Source organism: Tenrec ecaudatus, chromosome 16 (genome assembly GCF_050624435.1).
Source record: "Tenrec ecaudatus isolate mTenEca1 chromosome 16, mTenEca1.hap1, whole genome shotgun sequence".
Lineage (NCBI taxonomy): Eukaryota > Metazoa > Chordata > Mammalia > Afrosoricida > Tenrecidae > Tenrec > Tenrec ecaudatus.
Genome location: NC_134545.1, coordinates 46300922 through 46319902, shown reverse-complemented (window position 1 = coordinate 46319902; position 18981 = coordinate 46300922). Strand labels below are relative to the sequence as shown.

Below are 18981 nucleotides of genomic sequence, written 5' to 3'. Positions count from 1 at the left end.
TACTAATCCCAAGGTCAGCGGTTCAAACCCACCCACTGCTCCTTGGGAGAATGATGTGATTTTTACTCCTGTAAAAATTTAGTCTCCCTCTTTCCGCCATCTTTCCGTGCCGCCATCGTGGTGCGCATGAACGTCCTGGCTGACGCGCTCAAGAGCATCAATCATGCCGAGGAGAGAGGCAAGCGCCAGGTTCTCATTAGGCCATGCGCCGAGGTCATTGTCCGGTTTCGAACTGTGATGATGAAGCACGGCTACGTGAATTTGAAATCATTGATGATCACAGAGCTGGGGAATTGTAGTGAACCTCACGGGCAGATTAAACGAGTGCGCAGTGATCAGCCCTAGATATGTCGTGCAGCTCAAAGATCTAGAGAAGCGGCAGGAACAACCCGCTCCCTTCCCGGCAGTCGGTTTCATCATGCTGACGACCTCGGCCGGCCCCGTGGACCACGCGGGAGCCAGGTGGAAACACTCGGAGGGGCGGGGGGGGGGGGATCCTGGGCTTCTTTTCCTAGGGATGTAATGCATCCAAACAAATAGAACGCCGAATGGGGAAAAAAAAACCAACCACAGTCTCGGAAACTCAGAGAAGCAGTTCTACGCTGTCCTACGCAGTCGCAGTTGCTGAGCAACCTGTTGTTTCCCTAATAAACGCCACACCTGTGAATACGGTCTTTGAGTTCAGCCTGGCCATTGCAATGAATGATCAAACCCAGCCGGGAAGTGGAGTGCCCTGGGAAGGACAGCTGGTGCCAGAATTGGTAAGACGGTTGGCAGGTGAGGTAAGTCTGACCTCGTGGGTGGTTGATGCTAATTGCTGATCGCTTCCCCTAGTGCCGGTGGAAGAGCGCAGAGGCCAGACTTGTACGCAGTGAGGAAGACAGGCTGTAAGACGCCATCCTGTCGGTTCTGATTCATGGGACAGTAAATGAAACGTGTGTTTGGAACCAGGCAGCCGTGAGTTGAGACCTGTAGGTCCTAGCGTTGTGATTGGAGCCTTTTCTTCCTTACTTACAAAATAGGATAACTAATTTTTCCATTTGTTTGCTCATTCAGTTTCATATCTGGCACAGCTTTCTACTGTACCGGGGACTGTGCTGGGTGGATACATAAGAAGAAAATTCCAGTCGTTTTAGATCTGCGCAGTAGGTATGTCAAACTTGGCACGGCTGTAAAACACATTAGGCCCATTTTTCTCCTCCCGCCCTCTCTGAGAAGTGAGAAAGAAAACAAGCTCCCCAAAAAGTATCATATATACTCCTGTACAAGCCGAGTTTTCAGCACATTTTTAATGCAGTTTTTTGTGGTAAAATTGGGTGCCTCGGCTGATATTCGGGTGACCCTCCAGTCAGGGTAAGAGCCAGGAATTTACCGGTCCCTGGGGCTCCTGCTCTGCCCACTGCGTTTGGGGGCGGGCGCTCACACTGCAAGCAGTGGGGAAGGCGGGCCTGCGCGGGTCCTCTGCAGTGAAATAGTGGCGCTCGTCTTCTTTCAGAACTTGTTTTGTGAGACGTCAACTTTCGCCAGGATTCTGTCGGGCATTAGGCTCCGTCTAAATGACTGTTGTGAAGAGAAAAACAATACGGACAACAGTTGCTTCTGACAATGTTTTGATGATCATATTTATGCAAAATGGTGTACCTTATTATTTTTCTAAATTAGAGTTGTCAAAAATAGAGTAAAACCATAATAAATAGGTGAACGAAGGACATAACGGTTCAGAAAAATGAACTTAAATCTGAAAGCGTTTAGCCACAAAAAATTGTGAGGCTAACCCAGTCACTGGCCGAGGACTCAGCAGCCTCCCCCTCGAGCCCCCTCGCTTCCGACGCTCCGTCCCCCCTGCCCGCCTTCTCCAGCCGCCGCCTTCCGCAGGCCGTTTCCACCGAGGAAAAGGAATCGTATTGTATGTCCCCTATCCAGAACCTCCACTCTTTCCACCCCTTTGCTGATGCAAGTCAGGGTGATGACCTGCAACGGCAGGAAGACCCTGACCACTGTCCAAGGGATCGCTGATGACTACGACAAAAAGAAGCTAGCGAAGGCCTTTAAGAAGAAATTTGCCTGCAATGGTACTGTGATTGAGCGTCCAGAATATGGAGAAGTGATTCAGTTCCAGGGGGACCAGCGCAAGAACATATGCCAGTTCCTTGTAGAGATTGGACTGGCTAAGCACGACCAGCTGAAGGTTCATGGGTTTTAAGTGCTTGTGGCTCACGGAAGCTTAAGTGAGGATTTCCTTGCAATGAGTAGAAAAATTCCCTCTGTCCCTTGTCACAAGTTTAAAACCTCACAGCTTGTATGATGTAACCATTTGGGGTCCACTTTTAACTTGGACTAGTGTAACTCCTTCATGCAATAAACTGAAAAGAGCCATAAAAAAATTGTGAGGCTGATAGAAAACTGTATGGAGCCCCACCGGTGGTGCGGTGGTTGCAGCTTGAACCCCCAAACACGCCACGGAGGCCGTGTTGGCTGTGTGTCCCCAGACGGCAGCTGAGTACTACTGTTCCTCCAGGGTCGCCAAGGTGATGCGAGAGGCTTCTTTATCTAAAACTGGCTTATATGAGAACATGGCATGTTACATGAAAACCGAGTTAAAGATGATGGATCCCCTGAGATTTTAAATACATAACTGTGTCTGCTAGAAAGTCTTTATTAAATGATGCGTTATTATGATAGTGTGGTGGTCATATCCAGGCTTTCACAATTCCATTTGCCGCATGCCCTGTAATAGACAGACGAGACGGAGCTGCCTGCATTTCATATACAGAAAACATTAAAAAAACAAATAAACAAAACAAGAACAAACTAAAACCAATAAAATTCCCAATTGAAAAGAAAGAAGAAAATATTAAAAAGTAGAACAAATTTAAATGGATCACAAGGGAGAACAAATGATAGGGTACCATATTTTTTAAAATCATTTTATTGGGAGCTCATACAACACTTAGCACAATCCATACATACATCCACTGTGTCAAGCACATTTGTAAATTTGTTGCCATCATCATTCTCAAAATATTTGCTTTCTACTTCAGCCCTTGGTATCAGCTCCTCATTTTTCTCCCTCCCTTCCTCATGAACCCTTGATAATTTACAAATTATTATTATTTTGTCATATCTTACACTGTCCGATATCTCCCTTCACCCACTTTTCTGTTGTCCATCCCCCAGGGAGAGGGTTATATATAGATCCTTGTAATCGGTTCCCACTTTCTACCCAACCTTCCCTCCACCCTCCCGGGATCACCACTCTCACCACTGGTCCTGAGGGATCATCTGTCTTGGATTCCCTGTGTTTCCAGTTCCTATCTGTACCCGTGTACATGCTCTGGTCTAGCCAGATTTGTAAGGTAGAATTGGAATCATGACAGTGGTGGGGAGGATGCATTAAAGAACGAGAGGAAAGTTGTATGTTTCATCTTTGGTACACTGCTCACTGGGGCTCGTCTCCTCCCCGGGAACCTTCTGTAAGGGGATGTCCAGTTGCCTACAGATGGGTCCCCAGTTTTCACCTGATCCCTTTGACACCTCTTGATCACACAGGCTGCTGTGCTTCTTCCATGTGGGCTTGGCAGCTTCTCAGCTAGATGGCCGCTTATTTATCTTCAAGCCTTTAAGACCCCAGATGCTATATCTTTTGGGAGCTGGGAACCATCAGCTTTCTTTACCACATTTGCTTATTCACACATTTATTTTCAGTGACTGCCAGGAAGGTGAGTATCATGGAATGCCAGTTTAATAGAACAAAGTGTTCTTGCATTGAGGGAGTACTTGAGTGAAGGCCCAATGTCCATCTGCTACCTTAATACTAAACCTATAAATATACTCAGATCTATTTCCCCATCATCATAAATAAGTATATTTACATATGTACATGCCTGTATTTAGACCTCCACAAAAGCCCTTTGCCTCCTAGTTCTTTCCTCTATTTCCTTTGACTTTCCTCTTGTCCCACTATCATGCTCAGCCTTCACTTGGGCTTCAGTACTTTTCCTCGAGGGTGCCACATTTTAGACTGTGGATTTCATCTCTTATCTCCTGGGCTTGTGATTGTGCCAATGGAAGTACAATTTTCAGTTAAAGTAAGTCTGGTTTTCATTTAGGTTGTTAATGCTTTTCAGAGCTACAATAAGAGCTTGACTACTTTGGCTTTTCTGTATACTCTGTGACAACCAACTCATGAGTCAGCAGACCTTGATAATCCCCAGATGGCTCAGGTTTAGTAGCAGAAACTATGTAAAACTTCAGCAGCCAAGCACAAGGGATCACACGGATTAGTCAGTAGCTATAACTACCAACCAAACAGTTCTTGCAGGTCTCAGACTCAAGGACTTCCCTTGGGCATATAAGGAATGTGGTAAGGTGTTTCAGAGGAACAATGACCCAGAAATAGACTAATTGTGCATTTAGTCCTAAAAACCATTTTATTTTTCATATATTTTAATAAATCATTTTATTGGGGGCTCTTACAACTCTTAGTACAATCCATACATCAATCGTATCTGACATATTCGTACATATATTCCATCGTTCTTTTCTAGACATTTACTTTCCATTGAGCCCTTGGGATCAGCTCCTCTTTTTTTCCCACCCTCCTCCCCCCACAAGAATTTTTAAGTATAGAAATGTATACAGTAAAAAATTTAAATTGCTCTTTCTAATTCCTGCCCTCATCCCAACCCCCCCAAGTGTTAAATGTTCAGTATGTATATGTCTAGATATGTATACATTACAAAATATAATGTATACTTTATTTATATTAGTATATGTATATGGAGCCCCTGTGGCATTATGGTCTGCTAACTGCAAGGTTGGTGGTTCAAGCCCACCAGCTATTTTGAGAGAGAAAGATGAGGCTATCCGCCTCTATAAAGATTTACGATCTCAGAAAACCCTGTGTAGCATTGCGATGAGTCTGAATTGAGTCGCTGGCAGTGGGTTTGGCTTTGGGTTATTTGTGTATATCCTCTTACTACTAAAACATACATTCAGAACATTTTTGTTACTACATATATGTATTCCTACTGTTATCTTGTTTTCTTTGTATTATTTCATTGTATCATAATTTTCAAGGAGTCCTGGTGGTTACAGTGGTTACATGTTGGGCTGTGATCCTCAAGGTCAGCAGTTGGAAACTACCAGATGCTCTGCTGGAGAAAAACCAGGTTCTCTATTCCCGCAAAGAGCTATAGTCTCAGAAACTCAAAGGGGGCAGTTCTACCCTGGTCTATAAAACTCCTGTCCACAGGAATTCTAGCAGGAGAGAAAAAACAAACATGGCTATGAGTCAGCATCAATTTGATTGCAATATGTTTGGGTTTGGTTAGTCATAATTTTCAGTTAATGTTCTTATGCATATCATTTTCTTCCCTAGAAATGGAAATGCTAAGTGAAAGGATTGGGTATTTAACATTTGGGGGCATATTTAACATTTTGATATGCACTGCTGTTGAGTCTCTTCTAACCCATAGCCAACCCTATAGGGAGAGTAGAATTGTTTCCTCGGGTTTCTAAGACTGTATATCTTTATGGGAGCACAAAGCCTCATCTTTCTCCCAAGGAGTGCCTGGTGGGTTTGAACCACTGATGACCTTGTGATTAGCAGCGCAGTGTTTAACCCATTCTACCACCTGGGCTCCTTAACAGTTTGATCAATATTCTTAATTTGCCTTCCAGAAGTATCTGCATTATGAGAATTTTTAAAAATACTTTTATTGGGGGCTCTTACATCTCTTATCACAATCCATACATTCCTCCAATGTGTCAAGTACATTTGGACATATGCTGCCATCATCATTTCCAAGGCTTTCTCTTCCCACTTGAGCCCCTGATATCAGCTCCCCATTTCTTCCCCCTCGCTCCCCTACCTACCTTCCCTCACGAACCCTTGATAACTTATAGATTATTTTTTCCATATCTAACATCATCCTCCATCCCCCCCACCCACTGTTCTGTTATTCGTCCTCCTGGGAGGGGGTTCTAGATTAATCCTTGTGGTCAGTTATCCCTTTCTCCCCCCATCCTCCCCTAATCGTTCTAGGCAGTATGCGAATTTTATGAGGCAGAAATACTAACTTTAAATATATTTTTGTCAGTATTTCATAGACGTCATGGGTTGTGCAGGCTTGGTTTAGAAGCAATGACTCTAACCTCTGTACGAGGAGGAGGAAGAATCAAACCGATCAGCCTAACAGCAGTTCCTATGAGGTGGTCACACACGCCTCCACGCTACAGCCTTCTTTACTCTGGCCCTTCCAAAGACCCGCTTCTCGGCTGCATTTAGTAAACCATCGCAGTGGCCACACAGAACTTAGACCCATGATGATGGGGCTTGTTTGGGAAGCTAACAGGTTACACCTTAGATCAGAAACGGTTAGGATATAGCACTTCTTCATCCAGGCAGGCTCTTCTTAGCTGTGTGAGAGGCATGCCTCTGTGGTCCTTGGCCCCTCAGCCACTTGGCCCTTAGCCTGAGTCCTGCTTGGGCAAGTGTGACAACGCTCCTTAGGAAGGATAAATGCCCAAAGGGCATCTCACTGCACACCAGCCCACTGCCCAAAGACACTCAGCTTTACTCCGTAGGTGAGCTGCTTGCTTCTGCTGTTGCCTCTGCCACCTCTGCCTGTTCACACTGGGATCTTAAGGCCCCAAAGAGGTACTCTGCTCATTTTTCTTTTTTTTTTTTTAAACATTTTATTAGGGGCTCATACAACTCTTATCACAATCCATACATATACATACATCAATTGTATAAAGCACATCCATACATTCCCTGCCCCAATCATTCTCAAAGCATTTGCTCTCCACTTAAGCCCTTTGCATCAGGTCCTCTTTTTTTTCCCCCTCCCTCCCCGCTCCCCCCTCCCTCATGTGCCCTTGGTAATCCATACATTGTTATTTTGTCATATCTTGCCCTATCCGGAGTCTCCCTTCCCCCGCTTCTCTGCCGTCCCTCTCCCAGGGAGGAGGTCACATGTGGATCCTTGTAATCAGTTCCCCCTTTCCAACCCACTCACCCTCCACTCTCCCAGCATCGCCCCTCACACCCTTGGTCCTGAAGGTATCATCCATCCTGGATTCCCTGTGCCTCCAGCCCCCATATGCGCCAGTGTACAACCTCTGCCCTATCCAGTCCTGCAAGGTAGAATTTGGATCATGGTAGTTGGGGGGAGGAAGCATCCAGGATCTGGGGGAAAGCTGTGTTCTTCATTGGTACTACATCGCACCCTGACTGACCCATCTCCTCTCCTAAACCCCTCCATGAGGGGATCTCCAGTGGCCGACACTTGAGCCTTGGGTCTCCACTCTGCTCATCCCCCTTCATTCAATGTGGTATATATATATATATATAGATATAGATATATAGATATAGATATACACACACACACACACATATATATATCTTTTTTTCTGGATGGACATGAGATCCCCTGTTCTTGTTTAGGTGATGGCTCACTTGATGCCCAGTAGAATGACGACACTGTCCATTGCCTAGGTTAGAGTCCCCCACACCTTATTTGCATGCTCCTACCAGTCATCCAGTGGGAATGCCAAAAGAGTACGGCTAGAAGCCATACCAAGTCATTTTACTACAGGTTGTTGAAACACAAGTTTTTCCTTTACTTTCCTTCTAGCATGCTTTTAAAAAATGTTTATTTTAATAAATCAATTTATTGGTAGTTCTTGTAACAATCCATACATCAATTTTTTAGTATTTTTTATTAAATATTTTAATGGGGACTCTTACAGCTCCTATCACAATCCATACATTCATCCATTGTGTCAAGCACACGTGTACATATGTTGCCATCATCATTTTAAAAGCATTTTCTTTCTACTTGAGCCCTTGATATCAGCTCCTCATTTTCCCCTCCCTCCTTCACCCTCCCTTCCTCATGAACCCTTGATAAATTATAGATTATTATTTTCATATCTTACATCATCCTCTGTCTCCCTTTACCCACTTTTCCATTGTTTATCCCCCTGGGAAGGGGTTATAGATAGATCATTGTGATCAATTCTCCCTTTCTTCCCCCATCTTCCCTTTATCCTCCTGGTATCTCTGTTCTCGTTATTGATCCTGAGGGGTTTATCTGTCCTGATTCCCTATGTTTTCGGCTCTTATCTGTTCCCATGCACATGTCTAGCTGGATTTGTAAGGTAGAATTAGGGTCATGATAGTGGGGAGGGGACGCATTAAAGAACTAGAGGAAAGTTGTGCGTTTCATCGCTGCTGTACTGCACCCTGACTGGCTCATCTCTTCCTTGCGACCCTTCTATTAAGTGGATGTCCAGTTGTCTACAGATGAGCTTTGGGTCACCACTTTGCGCTCCCCCTCATTCACATCGATATGATTTTTTGTTCTGGGTCTTTGATGCCTGATCCCATCGACACCTCATGGTCACACAGGCTGGTGTGCTTCCATGAGGGCTTTGTTGCTTTTCAGCTAGATGGCCGCTTGTTTATCTTCAAGCCTTTAAGACCCCAGGCTCTAGCATGGTTTTAACCCTAATACTCTGTCATGTACTGCTTTCTGCAAAGGGTAGTTTCATATTTGTTTTCCCTCTCCTGCCAGAATTCCTTGTGGACAGGGATTTTTATTCTGCACATGTGTGTCTCTTGAGCCCTGGTGGTATAATGGTTACTAATTGGGCTGCAATTCACATGGTTGGCAGTTCAAAACCACCAGCAGTTTCAAGGCCAAGACTGGGCTTTCTACTCCTGGAGATAGTTATAATTTTGGAAACCCATAGGAATGGGGGTGGGTTGCTCTGGGTCAGCATTGACTCAAAGGCAGCTATTTTGGGTTATGTAACCTTGCACAATGTAGGTATTCGATGTTTTGTTAACTGCTAAATATGGTTTGCCCTTGGCTAGGGCATAAATCACTGCTTACACTGCAAAGGATTAGCCATCAGTGACTCATACGCTACCAGAAGTAGACCTAAGTATTAGACATTCCTTCAGAGTTCATCTCAGACTTGCTTCCCTTGGACATGCTTGAAAGGGCGGTTGGTTTACTAAGGGCCTCACTGATTTCCTTGTTGTTTCAGGGAACTTTTGGACTTCTTTTTTTTACTTCTTTTAATGCTAGTGGGAAAAGTACTTTTTATAAGGGAGAAAATACTGTCTTTACCATTTAAAAGAAACCACCAGCCGATTAAGATGCATAATTGTTTTTTCTCTTTCTCCCAGCAAGCTATAAGAAATACAAAGTATTACAGACTCATGCTGATTTGCATAGCTGTTCTTAAAATATTTTCCTAATACTTTTGATTACATTTTTTCTACTCTCTGAGATTCCTCCCTCTTCTTTGTTAGGGAGTTTGGGGTTTTGATGTCTTCAGAGAAACGTGGTCCCTTTTCTCGGAAGACGCTCCGGAAGGCTTATTGATCACTTGATCTTTTATGGTGATGTGGTGGTTTGTGTGTTGTTTGCTCAATTCTGAGTCATAGCAGCCCAATAAAACAGAGTAGAATGGCCTCATAGGGCTTCTTAGGTAGAAAAGGTTTTCATCTTCTAGGTTAGGGGGAAGGTACTGAAAGGTTAAGATTCCACAGCTATTTGGGTGTGGAGATGGAATTTAGAAGCCTGACTTCTGACTCCTATTCACTAACTTTGGTTTAAAATATAACCCTACTGGTGAGTCACTGCTTTAAATGGCATACTATGACTTATTTAAAACATTTTTTTTATTCCTGCTCCCTCTCAGGACGTGACCATGTCTCTTTATTGTGGGATAGCTTACAGGAGAAGTCCTTGTTGGCGCTCTAGACTGCTGTCAACCTATATCTCTAAGACCAGGTGAGTTTGGAGTACCTTGAGCTCTAATTATTCTATCTTTGGTCCAGTAAATGATTAAACCTAAATATTTCAGCAATTCCATATTATCAAGATAGGCAGCCTTGGTGGTGTAGTAGTTCTGTGTTGGACTGCTAACTGAAAGGTCAGCAGTTTGAAACCAGCAGCCACTTCAGGGAAGAAAGGTAGGGATTTCTACTCACATGAAGCAGAACTTCAAGGGCAGTTCTGCCCTGCCCTATAGTGTCTCTATGAGTCAGTTATGATGTAAAAAATGTCGACATATGTTTAAGAAGGAAAGAATTGGCATTGGCTCAATGACAGTGAGTTTGTTTGTTTTATCATTAATATTTACTTATAGTGGGTGTTCATTAAAACCTATTTATAATTGGAAAAAATGCAAACAAACATATATATCTAATAACACCTAAAATGCTTCACACACTTGTATATAAATTCTATTAAGGTAAGAATTTGTCTTTTCCAATATGGCAGCCTGATGACCTAGTGGATTACACAGAGGACTGCTGACCACAGGGCTGGCCGTCCCAGCATCCGGTTCCGGGGTGCGAGATAGGGCTTTCTGCTCCCATAAAGATTTACAGCCTCAGAAACCCACGGGGACAGTTCTCCTCTGTCCTATAGTCTTTATGAGTCAGAATTGACTCGACGGCAGTGAGTGGATGAGCCGGTGCCTGGCATGTATTAGGTAGTAAAATGTCATTGAATGAATGAACAAGAAGGGAAAAGTTAAATAAATTATAATATATATCTAGGTGCTAGAATATAAACACAATGAAAACTATGTTCAAAAACTTTTTATAAAGTTTCCTGGAAAGAAGGCCAAAGATCAAGCTCACCCAAGAAATAAACTTCATTGAAAGCTAGACCTGGGGCGGTGGGGGCTGGGGTAAGAGGGGGGCAATCTGGACCAGCCCAAGAAAATGAAAAGCCTCTTTTTGTCTCAGCCTGCAGAAAATTTCCTTCTTTGAATATGAAATCTCTAGCCTCTTATCATACAGTTCTGGGGTTTAAAATTTGGTCACCTATATGGTGTGATCCAAGTGCTCCTAACCTAAGAAATGAATTTACATAGAAGTCTTGGACTGATAATATCCCTGGGGTGCCCTGTGGAGTTTTGTAAGATCACAACCAGATCTTTACATATAAAAAGCTCTGACAAACTCGAGTGCCTCTTTTAAAATGTAAAGGATCAGGATCGCAGGGATATTAACAGACGTGGCTATGAGTGAGCAAGCAACAAGATCTCACGCACTGTTTATATATTTTTGAACCTTGAGGTCATTTTGCAATTCTCATCCTGAGACCCTGAGAACTTTAGCAGAATTATTGTATAGTCTAAAAAATAATGTAAAATTAAGTAAAAAATTTGGTTAAAAAAAGTTTGGTTTTTAAAAAAGGATCAAAGTCTTGAGAAAAGAAAGTCATATCAATAAGGAATGTTTTAGATCTATGTACATATATTTGTAGGCATATTTTAGATCTATATACATATATTTGTAGGTTTAGTATTAAAGTAGTAGGACATTGGGCCTCGACACAAATACTCCCTCAATGCAAGAGCGCTTTGTTCTACTAACCCGGCATTCCATGATGTGTCACCTTCCCGACACAATTGCTGAAGACAAATGTGTGCATAAGCAAATGTGGTGAAGAAAGCTGATGGTGCCCAGCTATCGAATGACATAGCATGTGGGGTCTTAAAGGCTTGAAGATAAATAAGCGGCCATCTAGCTGAGAAGCAACAAAGCCCACATGGAAGAAGCACACCAGCCTGTGTGATCATGAGGTGTCGATAGGCTCAAGTATCAGGCATCAAAGAACAAAAATCATATCATTGTGAATGAGGGAGAGTGCAGAGTGGAGACCCAAAGCCCATCTGTAGACAATTGAACATCCCCTGACAGAACAGTCACGGGAGGAGATGAGTCAGCCAGGGTGCATTATAGCACTGATGTAACATACAACTTTCCTCTAGTTCTTTAATGCTTCCTCCCCTCACTATCATGACCCCAATTCTGCCTTACAAATCTGGCTAGACCAGAGCATGTACAATGCTACAGAGAGGAATGGGAAACACAGGGAATCCAGGACAGATAAACTCCTTAGGATCAATATTGAGAGTACCCATACCAAGAGGATAAAGGGAAGGTTGGGGGAGAAAGGAGGAACCAATCACAATGATCTACCTATTGGTCGGTGTAAGACATGAAAAATAATAATAATTTATAAATTATCAAGGGTTACTGAGAGAGGGAGGGGAAAAAATGAGAGGCTCAATTAGAAAGAAAATGTTTGGAAAAGGATGATGGCAACAAATGTACACATGGCTTGACACAATGGATGCATGTATGGATTATTATAAAAGTTGTAAGAACCCCCAATAAAATGATTTTTAATAGGAATATTTTATGATGTGAAGAATATTTATGTATGTTTAAGAATAAAAGGTTATAAAATAGGATTTCAAATCATACAGACCTAAATATGCATGGAGGGTCTCTGGTTGCATGGTAGCTGCGAGCGAGCTGAGCTGAGCTCCGAGCCCCAAGATCGGCAGTTTGGGACCCTCAGTTGCTGCTCAGGAGCAGGAGGAGACTTCCTCCTGCAGTGAACAGACTCGGAACCCATGGGGCCTCTCTCCCCTGCCCTCCAGGATAATTGGAAGACCTTCAGTCCTGTGGCATTATCATTCCCATGCTATTATAACTACGAAAATGAAGCTTTCAAAATTGAGCTTCTGATCAAAAAGAGCGTATGGAACTTCGGGATCTCAGTTGCAGTTCCATTCCAGGGAGGTCCTAGTTTAAGGAAGGCTGGGAGGGTCATTAGGGCAAAGCACAGGTGCACCACTGCTGCTGCGATCCTTGGTTTAGAGTTGGGGACTTCTGAGTGGTCCCTGGCTCTCCTTTGACATACATTGGGTGTTGGCCCCCGGAGACTGAAGTCACTCAGATGTTAAAAAACCCTCAGGAGCTCTGATGGCATAGTTGCTTATGTGTTGGGTTTTGGTCGGCCGTCCGAAACCACCAGCAGCTCTTTGGGAGAAAGACTGGGCTTTCTACTCCCGAAAACAGCTACCGCCTCGGAAACCCCCTGGGGCCCACGATGAGTCAGCGTGCACTGATGGCAGTGAGTTTGGTTTGGCTTCTTACATCCCATTCTTTTGTCTTCTGCTGCCAGGCGCTCACTGTAGCCCTTGCATCAGACAGGCTAGATGAGTTCTTAATGTTGCCATTGATGCTTTTATCATTTTCCTTTGTATATTCATGCTGAGCTGACTCTGCCTGCTGGTTTTACAAAAGCTTCCAGATCTGCAGAAACTATCTGGGAACTCTGCTTCCCACTTAAAATGAAAAATCTGCCCATACCTGAGAGGTTGGTCAAGGGCTCATGCCGGCAAAAGTGGTTGGCACTCAGGTCCAAGAAGGAGGTGCCAGGTCCACCCACACTGAACGTGCTTAAGGAAGGGACTAGAGAAGTTTAGAGCCTGCTACCGTACTCGCTCGTTAGAGCAATCGACGATAGCATGCTGTCTTTTTTTGCACACTTATTCGGGCTACTTAAAAAAGTAAACCGATCAAATGTAGGCATGACTTTCCCATCTATCTATGAGCCCTTCAGTGGAGATAAGGAGTTTAACGGTAGATCCCAATTTTTGAAGCTACATGTTAGAAACCAACGTGTGTTGAAGATAAAATCTGACCTTTGTCTCTGTAGTGTGAATGAGGTGTACTGAGAGTCTAGTGCTTGGTCCTTGTCTGCAGCAACCAAGTCCGCGAGCATCTCCAGATCTTCCCTGGTTGCTGTCTTTCTCCCAGTGCTTCTCTGCCTTTCCCTCAACCAGATGTCACTTCTTACCTCACTGGCTCATACTGGCACAGTACCTTGATCCAATTCAGTAAGTATTTATGATCCTTGAAGGTCAACTCAGTAAATATTTGAGTTGAGCCATTCACTGTGCTAATTACTGAAACAAAGCTGAGCAAGGGAGACACTGCCCTACGGAGATCATCATCTTGAAGGCCATTTGTGTATTTTGTGTATTGCTGTGGTGCTGGAAACCATGCCACTGGTATTTCCAGTGTCACCAGGGTCCCCTCTGGTGGGCAGGTTTCAGGGCGATTGATTGACTACAATGGACTAAGAAGAAAGGCGTGGCAGTCCACTTCTGACAATGAACCCACTGCCATCAAGTGCATTCTGACTCGGAGAAATCCTCGATAGGGTGCCTGAGACTATAAGTCGTCCTGAGAGCAGACGGCTCTGTCTCATAGAATGGCTGGTGGGTTTGAACTGCTCAGTTAGCAGCCCATTACAGATGACAGTGTCATCGGGTGCCACAGGGTCTCTGAAAAGTAGCTAATGAAAACCTCGGTATCTTCTGGTACAGTGCTGGAAAATGAGCACTCAGACTGGAAGGCACTGTACAATGGCCACGACAGGCTCAGCCACGCCCACAGCCAGGAAGATGATGCGGGATTGGGCAGCATGTTGCTCTGGTGTACACAAAGCTGCCATCAATCAGAGTTGACTTGTCGGTAACCAACAACAACGACCAGTCCTGCAGGGGAGAGAGACAAATTAGCACATAGCATATCCCACGTGCGGCCACAGACAGATGAGCAAGTATGCAGCTAGGGCCAAGGACGGAATGTTGCAGCCATCTCAGATCACTTCCGGAGCAAGTTATGGTGTAAATGAAAAATTGAAGTAACCACGGGAGAAGAGGGACATGGGAGCAGCATTCTCAAAGACGAATGCTGCACAGCAAACAACGTGTGGTTTTATAACACTTTATTTCCCAAATGCAGGTTTATGTTTGAGCTGAAGGAAGATGATGACGCATGTAAAAAAGCCCAGCGCACGGGAGCATTTTACCTCTTTCATAACCTGGTTCCTTTGCTTCAGAAATCAGAGCGCCAGCAGCAGCCATATCTGGCTCCCCAATATAGTCTATTAGGTAAGCCCCAAGGGAACCAGTAAACTAGCCTCTTGCCACAATTCAGTGTATCTTGAATCTCTGAAAACGATCTTTGAGCTTTAATGTCTAGATTTTTCTAACAGCTTCTATATCTCAAACTTGTGTACGATTTCTGCCAGTTAATAATTGAGTGTATGAACATGAACTGCCCAGCTAGATACTGTTTGGTGGTGATATTAACCACAAACGCTGTAGGCCAGGGCTCAGCAAAACTGCTGTCCAAATCAGTCCTGTGCCTATTTCTGCAAATACCTTCTTCTTGGAACAAAGCCACACCTAGTGGTTTACATATCATCTGTGGCTGATTTTGCTCTACAACAGCAGAATTGAATGGTTACCGCAAAGTTTGAATGAGCTTAAAATACTATCTCATTTCTGTGAAAAGTGTCTTGCACTAGTGATTTCTTGCCTCCCTGGGGTTACATACTATTTAAGATTGTCATTGTGATTGACATCATTTTCCCTAGAAGGCTCAATGTGAATGATTTTTTTTTCCTAGAAGAGTAAACTCAAGCCCAACTGCCATCAAGGTAATTGAGACTCTTAGTGGTCCAGTTAGGGTTTCCAAGACGATAACTCTTTACAGGAGCCAACTGCCTCGCCTTTCTCCCCTGGAGCTGCTGGCGATTCTGAATCACCAGCCCTGAGGGATGACTCCACAGTGCAACCAGAGCGCCTGAAAAGGGTTAATGAGACTAAAATTAAATTTTGTTTGTTTCAAGCTTTTACTTATGATTTAAGGAAAAGTGATGGGGAAAGTTAGAGAAGTCCATCTGTACTTTTCTATTTCCCTTGCCTCAACTGTGGTAACCAACTGTTCAGTATTTTTCCTTTCTTAAATGACTGTAAGTGTCCTTTGGTAAGAATTAAAAAGCTAATTTGTATATCTCTACTATAAATTAATTTTTTGGAGAACTCTGTTTAACTTTAAATACATTGTCACTTTATTTCCCATGGGTCAGACGTCACCATTCTTGAATAGGGAGTTTCTGGCTGTGCAGAGAATATGAGGGTTCTGTCAGAAGACTCCAAACATTATCTTGAGATCTCTCACATAATGTTAGATTGTTTCATAAACAAATAACTAAAACAGGGCTTCAAAAGTTTTGTGGGAAATTTCCATTCTTTTAATTCACTTTTTCTACAAACTCTTTGAAGGGCCCTCATGTAAGTCCCTTGGCCTGGGAAGACAGGTTTTCCCTCCACAGCATTGGTTTTATACAGACCCACGGAAGCACATACTCTGCAGGCTGGGCTGGAGGACTGAAGGAAGCTGTCTCACTGTAAACATGACACCAGTTTTTCAGTGCTCTAAAAAAGCAATTCCCGTCTCTTACAAATCAGGGTCTGTCTCGTCCCTACGTGATACGCTCAGGGTGCTGCATTCCAGGTCTCCCTCTGGAAGGGAGTCCACTCCTCCACTGCTGACCAGGCACAGGAGCTAGAGAAGGGCATGGTTAGACTGCAGCCAGATCATGAACTGGCTGCAGGACAGTGACTAGAAGCCAGAGAGAGAGACTTTTTGCCAAAGTAAATGACTTCCCATGTGTCTGACATGGCTGAGATGTTTTAACTGAGAAGCCCCTGGGTGGTACACTGGTTAACATGCTTGGTTACTAACCAGAAGGTTCCCGATTCAAGTTGCACCCAGCGGCTCGCTGCCATTGCATGCACTCTGACTCTTAGTGACGCGACAGGTGCCTCAGACTAGCCCTCGGAGAATCTAATTCCCCAAAGCAACCACTGACAACCTGTGGAGCGCAGTCTGCTCTGAGACACCTTCCAGGACCGAGAACGACTCAGGAGCCGCTGGCTTGACTTTGGAGGTTTTGTCTAAATAAAACCCCTGTGTTTTTCTTTCTCTCCCTTTTCTGTTTTTAGAATTGGAAAGGCTCCTGGGTAAGTTTGGACAGGACGCTCACAAACTAGAAGATTCCGTGCTGATTGGCTGCTCCGAACAACATGAAGCATGGTTTGCTCTGGACCTGGCTCTGGGCAGCCCCGCTCCCACAGGTGATACATAGCAATATTCCTTTTTTTTAAACCATTTTATTAGGGGCTTATACAACTTATCACAATCCATACATACATCAATTGTGTAAAGCACATCTGTACATTCTTTGCCCTCATCATTTTCAAAGCATTTGCTCTCCACTTAAGCCCTTGGCATCAGGTCTTTTTTTTCCCCCTCGCTCCCTACCCCCCTCCCTCATGAGCCATTGATAATTTATAAATTATTATTTTGTCATATCTTGCCCTATCCGACGTCTCATAGCATTATTCCTAATGAGCACTTCCTAGTGCGTTTCACACTTGGACTTTCACCTAACAGTAAAACTTGAAGGAACAATTTTAGGACTATACATAGGTTATGCGTTGTTTTTTTTAAGTAAGAGCATTAAAATATATATTTCCACCTATTACAATTATATTTAAAAGAAAACAAAGACATTGCAATGCTTGTTTTCTTAATAGTGGTAGGTATACAGATGTTTATTAGTCCCTCTACCTCTGTGAGGCAGTGATGGCTCAGTGGTAAAATTCACACCTTCCACGTGGGCGACCCAGTTGTGATTCCTGGCCATTGCACCCCAAGCACAGTCCCCATTGGCTGACCAATGGAAGCTCCCACGTCGCTCTGATGCTATACAGGTTTAAGCAAGTATCCGTCCAAAAAACCATAGCCAAGAAAGGCCTGACGATCAACTTTTAGAAATCAGCTAACGAAAACCGGACTGATCAGAATAGTCCAGTCATAGTGCATGGGGTTACTGTCTTAAGATCTCTTACTCTGCTGTGGTATGAATTGGGGGCAGCCAGCCCCCCACCACTAATCGCGGGTTCAGTAAGCACAATTGTATGGTTGAGACATACAAGTATTATATTAAAGTCATCGAGAGCATGAGAGATAGACGAGAGAGTCAAATAATGGGAGTCACATTTCATGGTAGCATGCTCACCTCAGCCCCCATGGTGGTCCACGTGGAGAGAGGGGGAAGGGAAAGAAGGCAGGGGACCAAGGGAGGAGGATGAGAGAGGAGAGGGGAAGCTGAGGAGAGGTCAGGGGAGGAGCCGAGAGCACGAGGGAGATCTCTATTGCTAACCCAGGCCTATATACCTGTGGGGGCGTGCAAGCCCACTGATTACAGGTAAAGACCTACGTCACAGGAAGGGGTTGCACTATGGGTTATACAGCAATGAGAGGGACATACGCGCAATAGGAAGAGGAGGGATTGGGCATATACATGTGACAAGATGGGCGGATCCTAGATTTAGGATGGCAGCTTAACTTTGACCTGTTCTCTGGACCTCCATAGGAACCATTATCAGTAGGGTGTAGACCCCACCTACAGGAACCAAATAGATGACTGCAGGCCTGTCCATTGTCCTTAACAGCAGGGAGTGGGACCCACTGCAGTCTGGCAACTGATTGTCGTCAGGGAGGATGCACACTCCCCCCCACTCTGCCCTCAAATTGATTCCGATTCAGTGACCCTATAGATGAGTAAGACTGTCCTATTCGGGCTTCTGAGAGTAGATCTGTACAGTAATAGCTTCACCTTCCCCCCCCCAAGGAATCGCTAGTAGTAGAACCATTGGCCTTGGGGTTAGCAACTCACTGAGTCACCCACTAAGCCACCAGATTTCCTCTTAATTATCTAGCCGTGCTCTAACAAAGATACCACAGCTCGGTGGCTTTCACAGACAGAAATGCATTTCCTCACAGTTTAGGTGCTCGAAGTCCAAATCCAGTGTCCAGACTCTAGAACAAGGCTTTCTGTCCGCTGTGGGGAATGCCTTTGTCCCTTTGTCCCCTTGGATCTCCGTGTCCTTGTTTCTGTGTGCCTTATTTGCTCATTTTCTATTTCAAAGGTGATTGCCTTAGAACATATCCTACACTGATGAGGCGGCCACTTACCATCACAAAGAAAAAATCTGTCACTTAACTGCCATCAAGTGGCTTCCAGCTCATGGTGCCCCCGTAGGACAGGGAAGAACTGCCCCTTTGGGTTTTCTAGGCTGCCCTCGTTTTCAACAGTTCTGTTGGCACATAATCCACATATCATACAATTCAATATTTTAGTCATATCAAGAAGAGTTGTACAGTCATTACCACAATCACTTTTAGAAATATTTTCTTCTTTCTTGTACTCTGTTATCAGCTTT

General features: G+C 44.1%; 1 protein-coding gene across 5 annotated transcripts in view; it reads left to right on the top strand.

The window, feature by feature from the left end:
* NUDT13 (nudix hydrolase 13) overlaps nt 1–18981 on the top strand; it is a 29244-nt gene that overhangs the window by 2524 nt on the left and 7739 nt on the right. The window contains exons 2-6 of one of the 5 annotated variants that reach the window (XM_075534290.1): nt 835–971; nt 1057–1149; nt 9721–9812; nt 14645–14793; nt 16696–16827. In XM_075534290.1, the coding sequence (XP_075390405.1) occupies nt 9730–9812; nt 14645–14793; nt 16696–16827 (364 nt within the window). In that variant the 5' untranslated portion in view covers nt 835–971; nt 1057–1149; nt 9721–9729. Of the gene's footprint in view, nt 1–834; nt 972–1056; nt 1150–9720; nt 9813–14644; nt 14794–16695; nt 16828–18981 lie in introns of those variants that run through there. The other 4 variants (XM_075534291.1, XM_075534293.1, XM_075534289.1 and 1 more) reach the window with 4 other exon arrangements.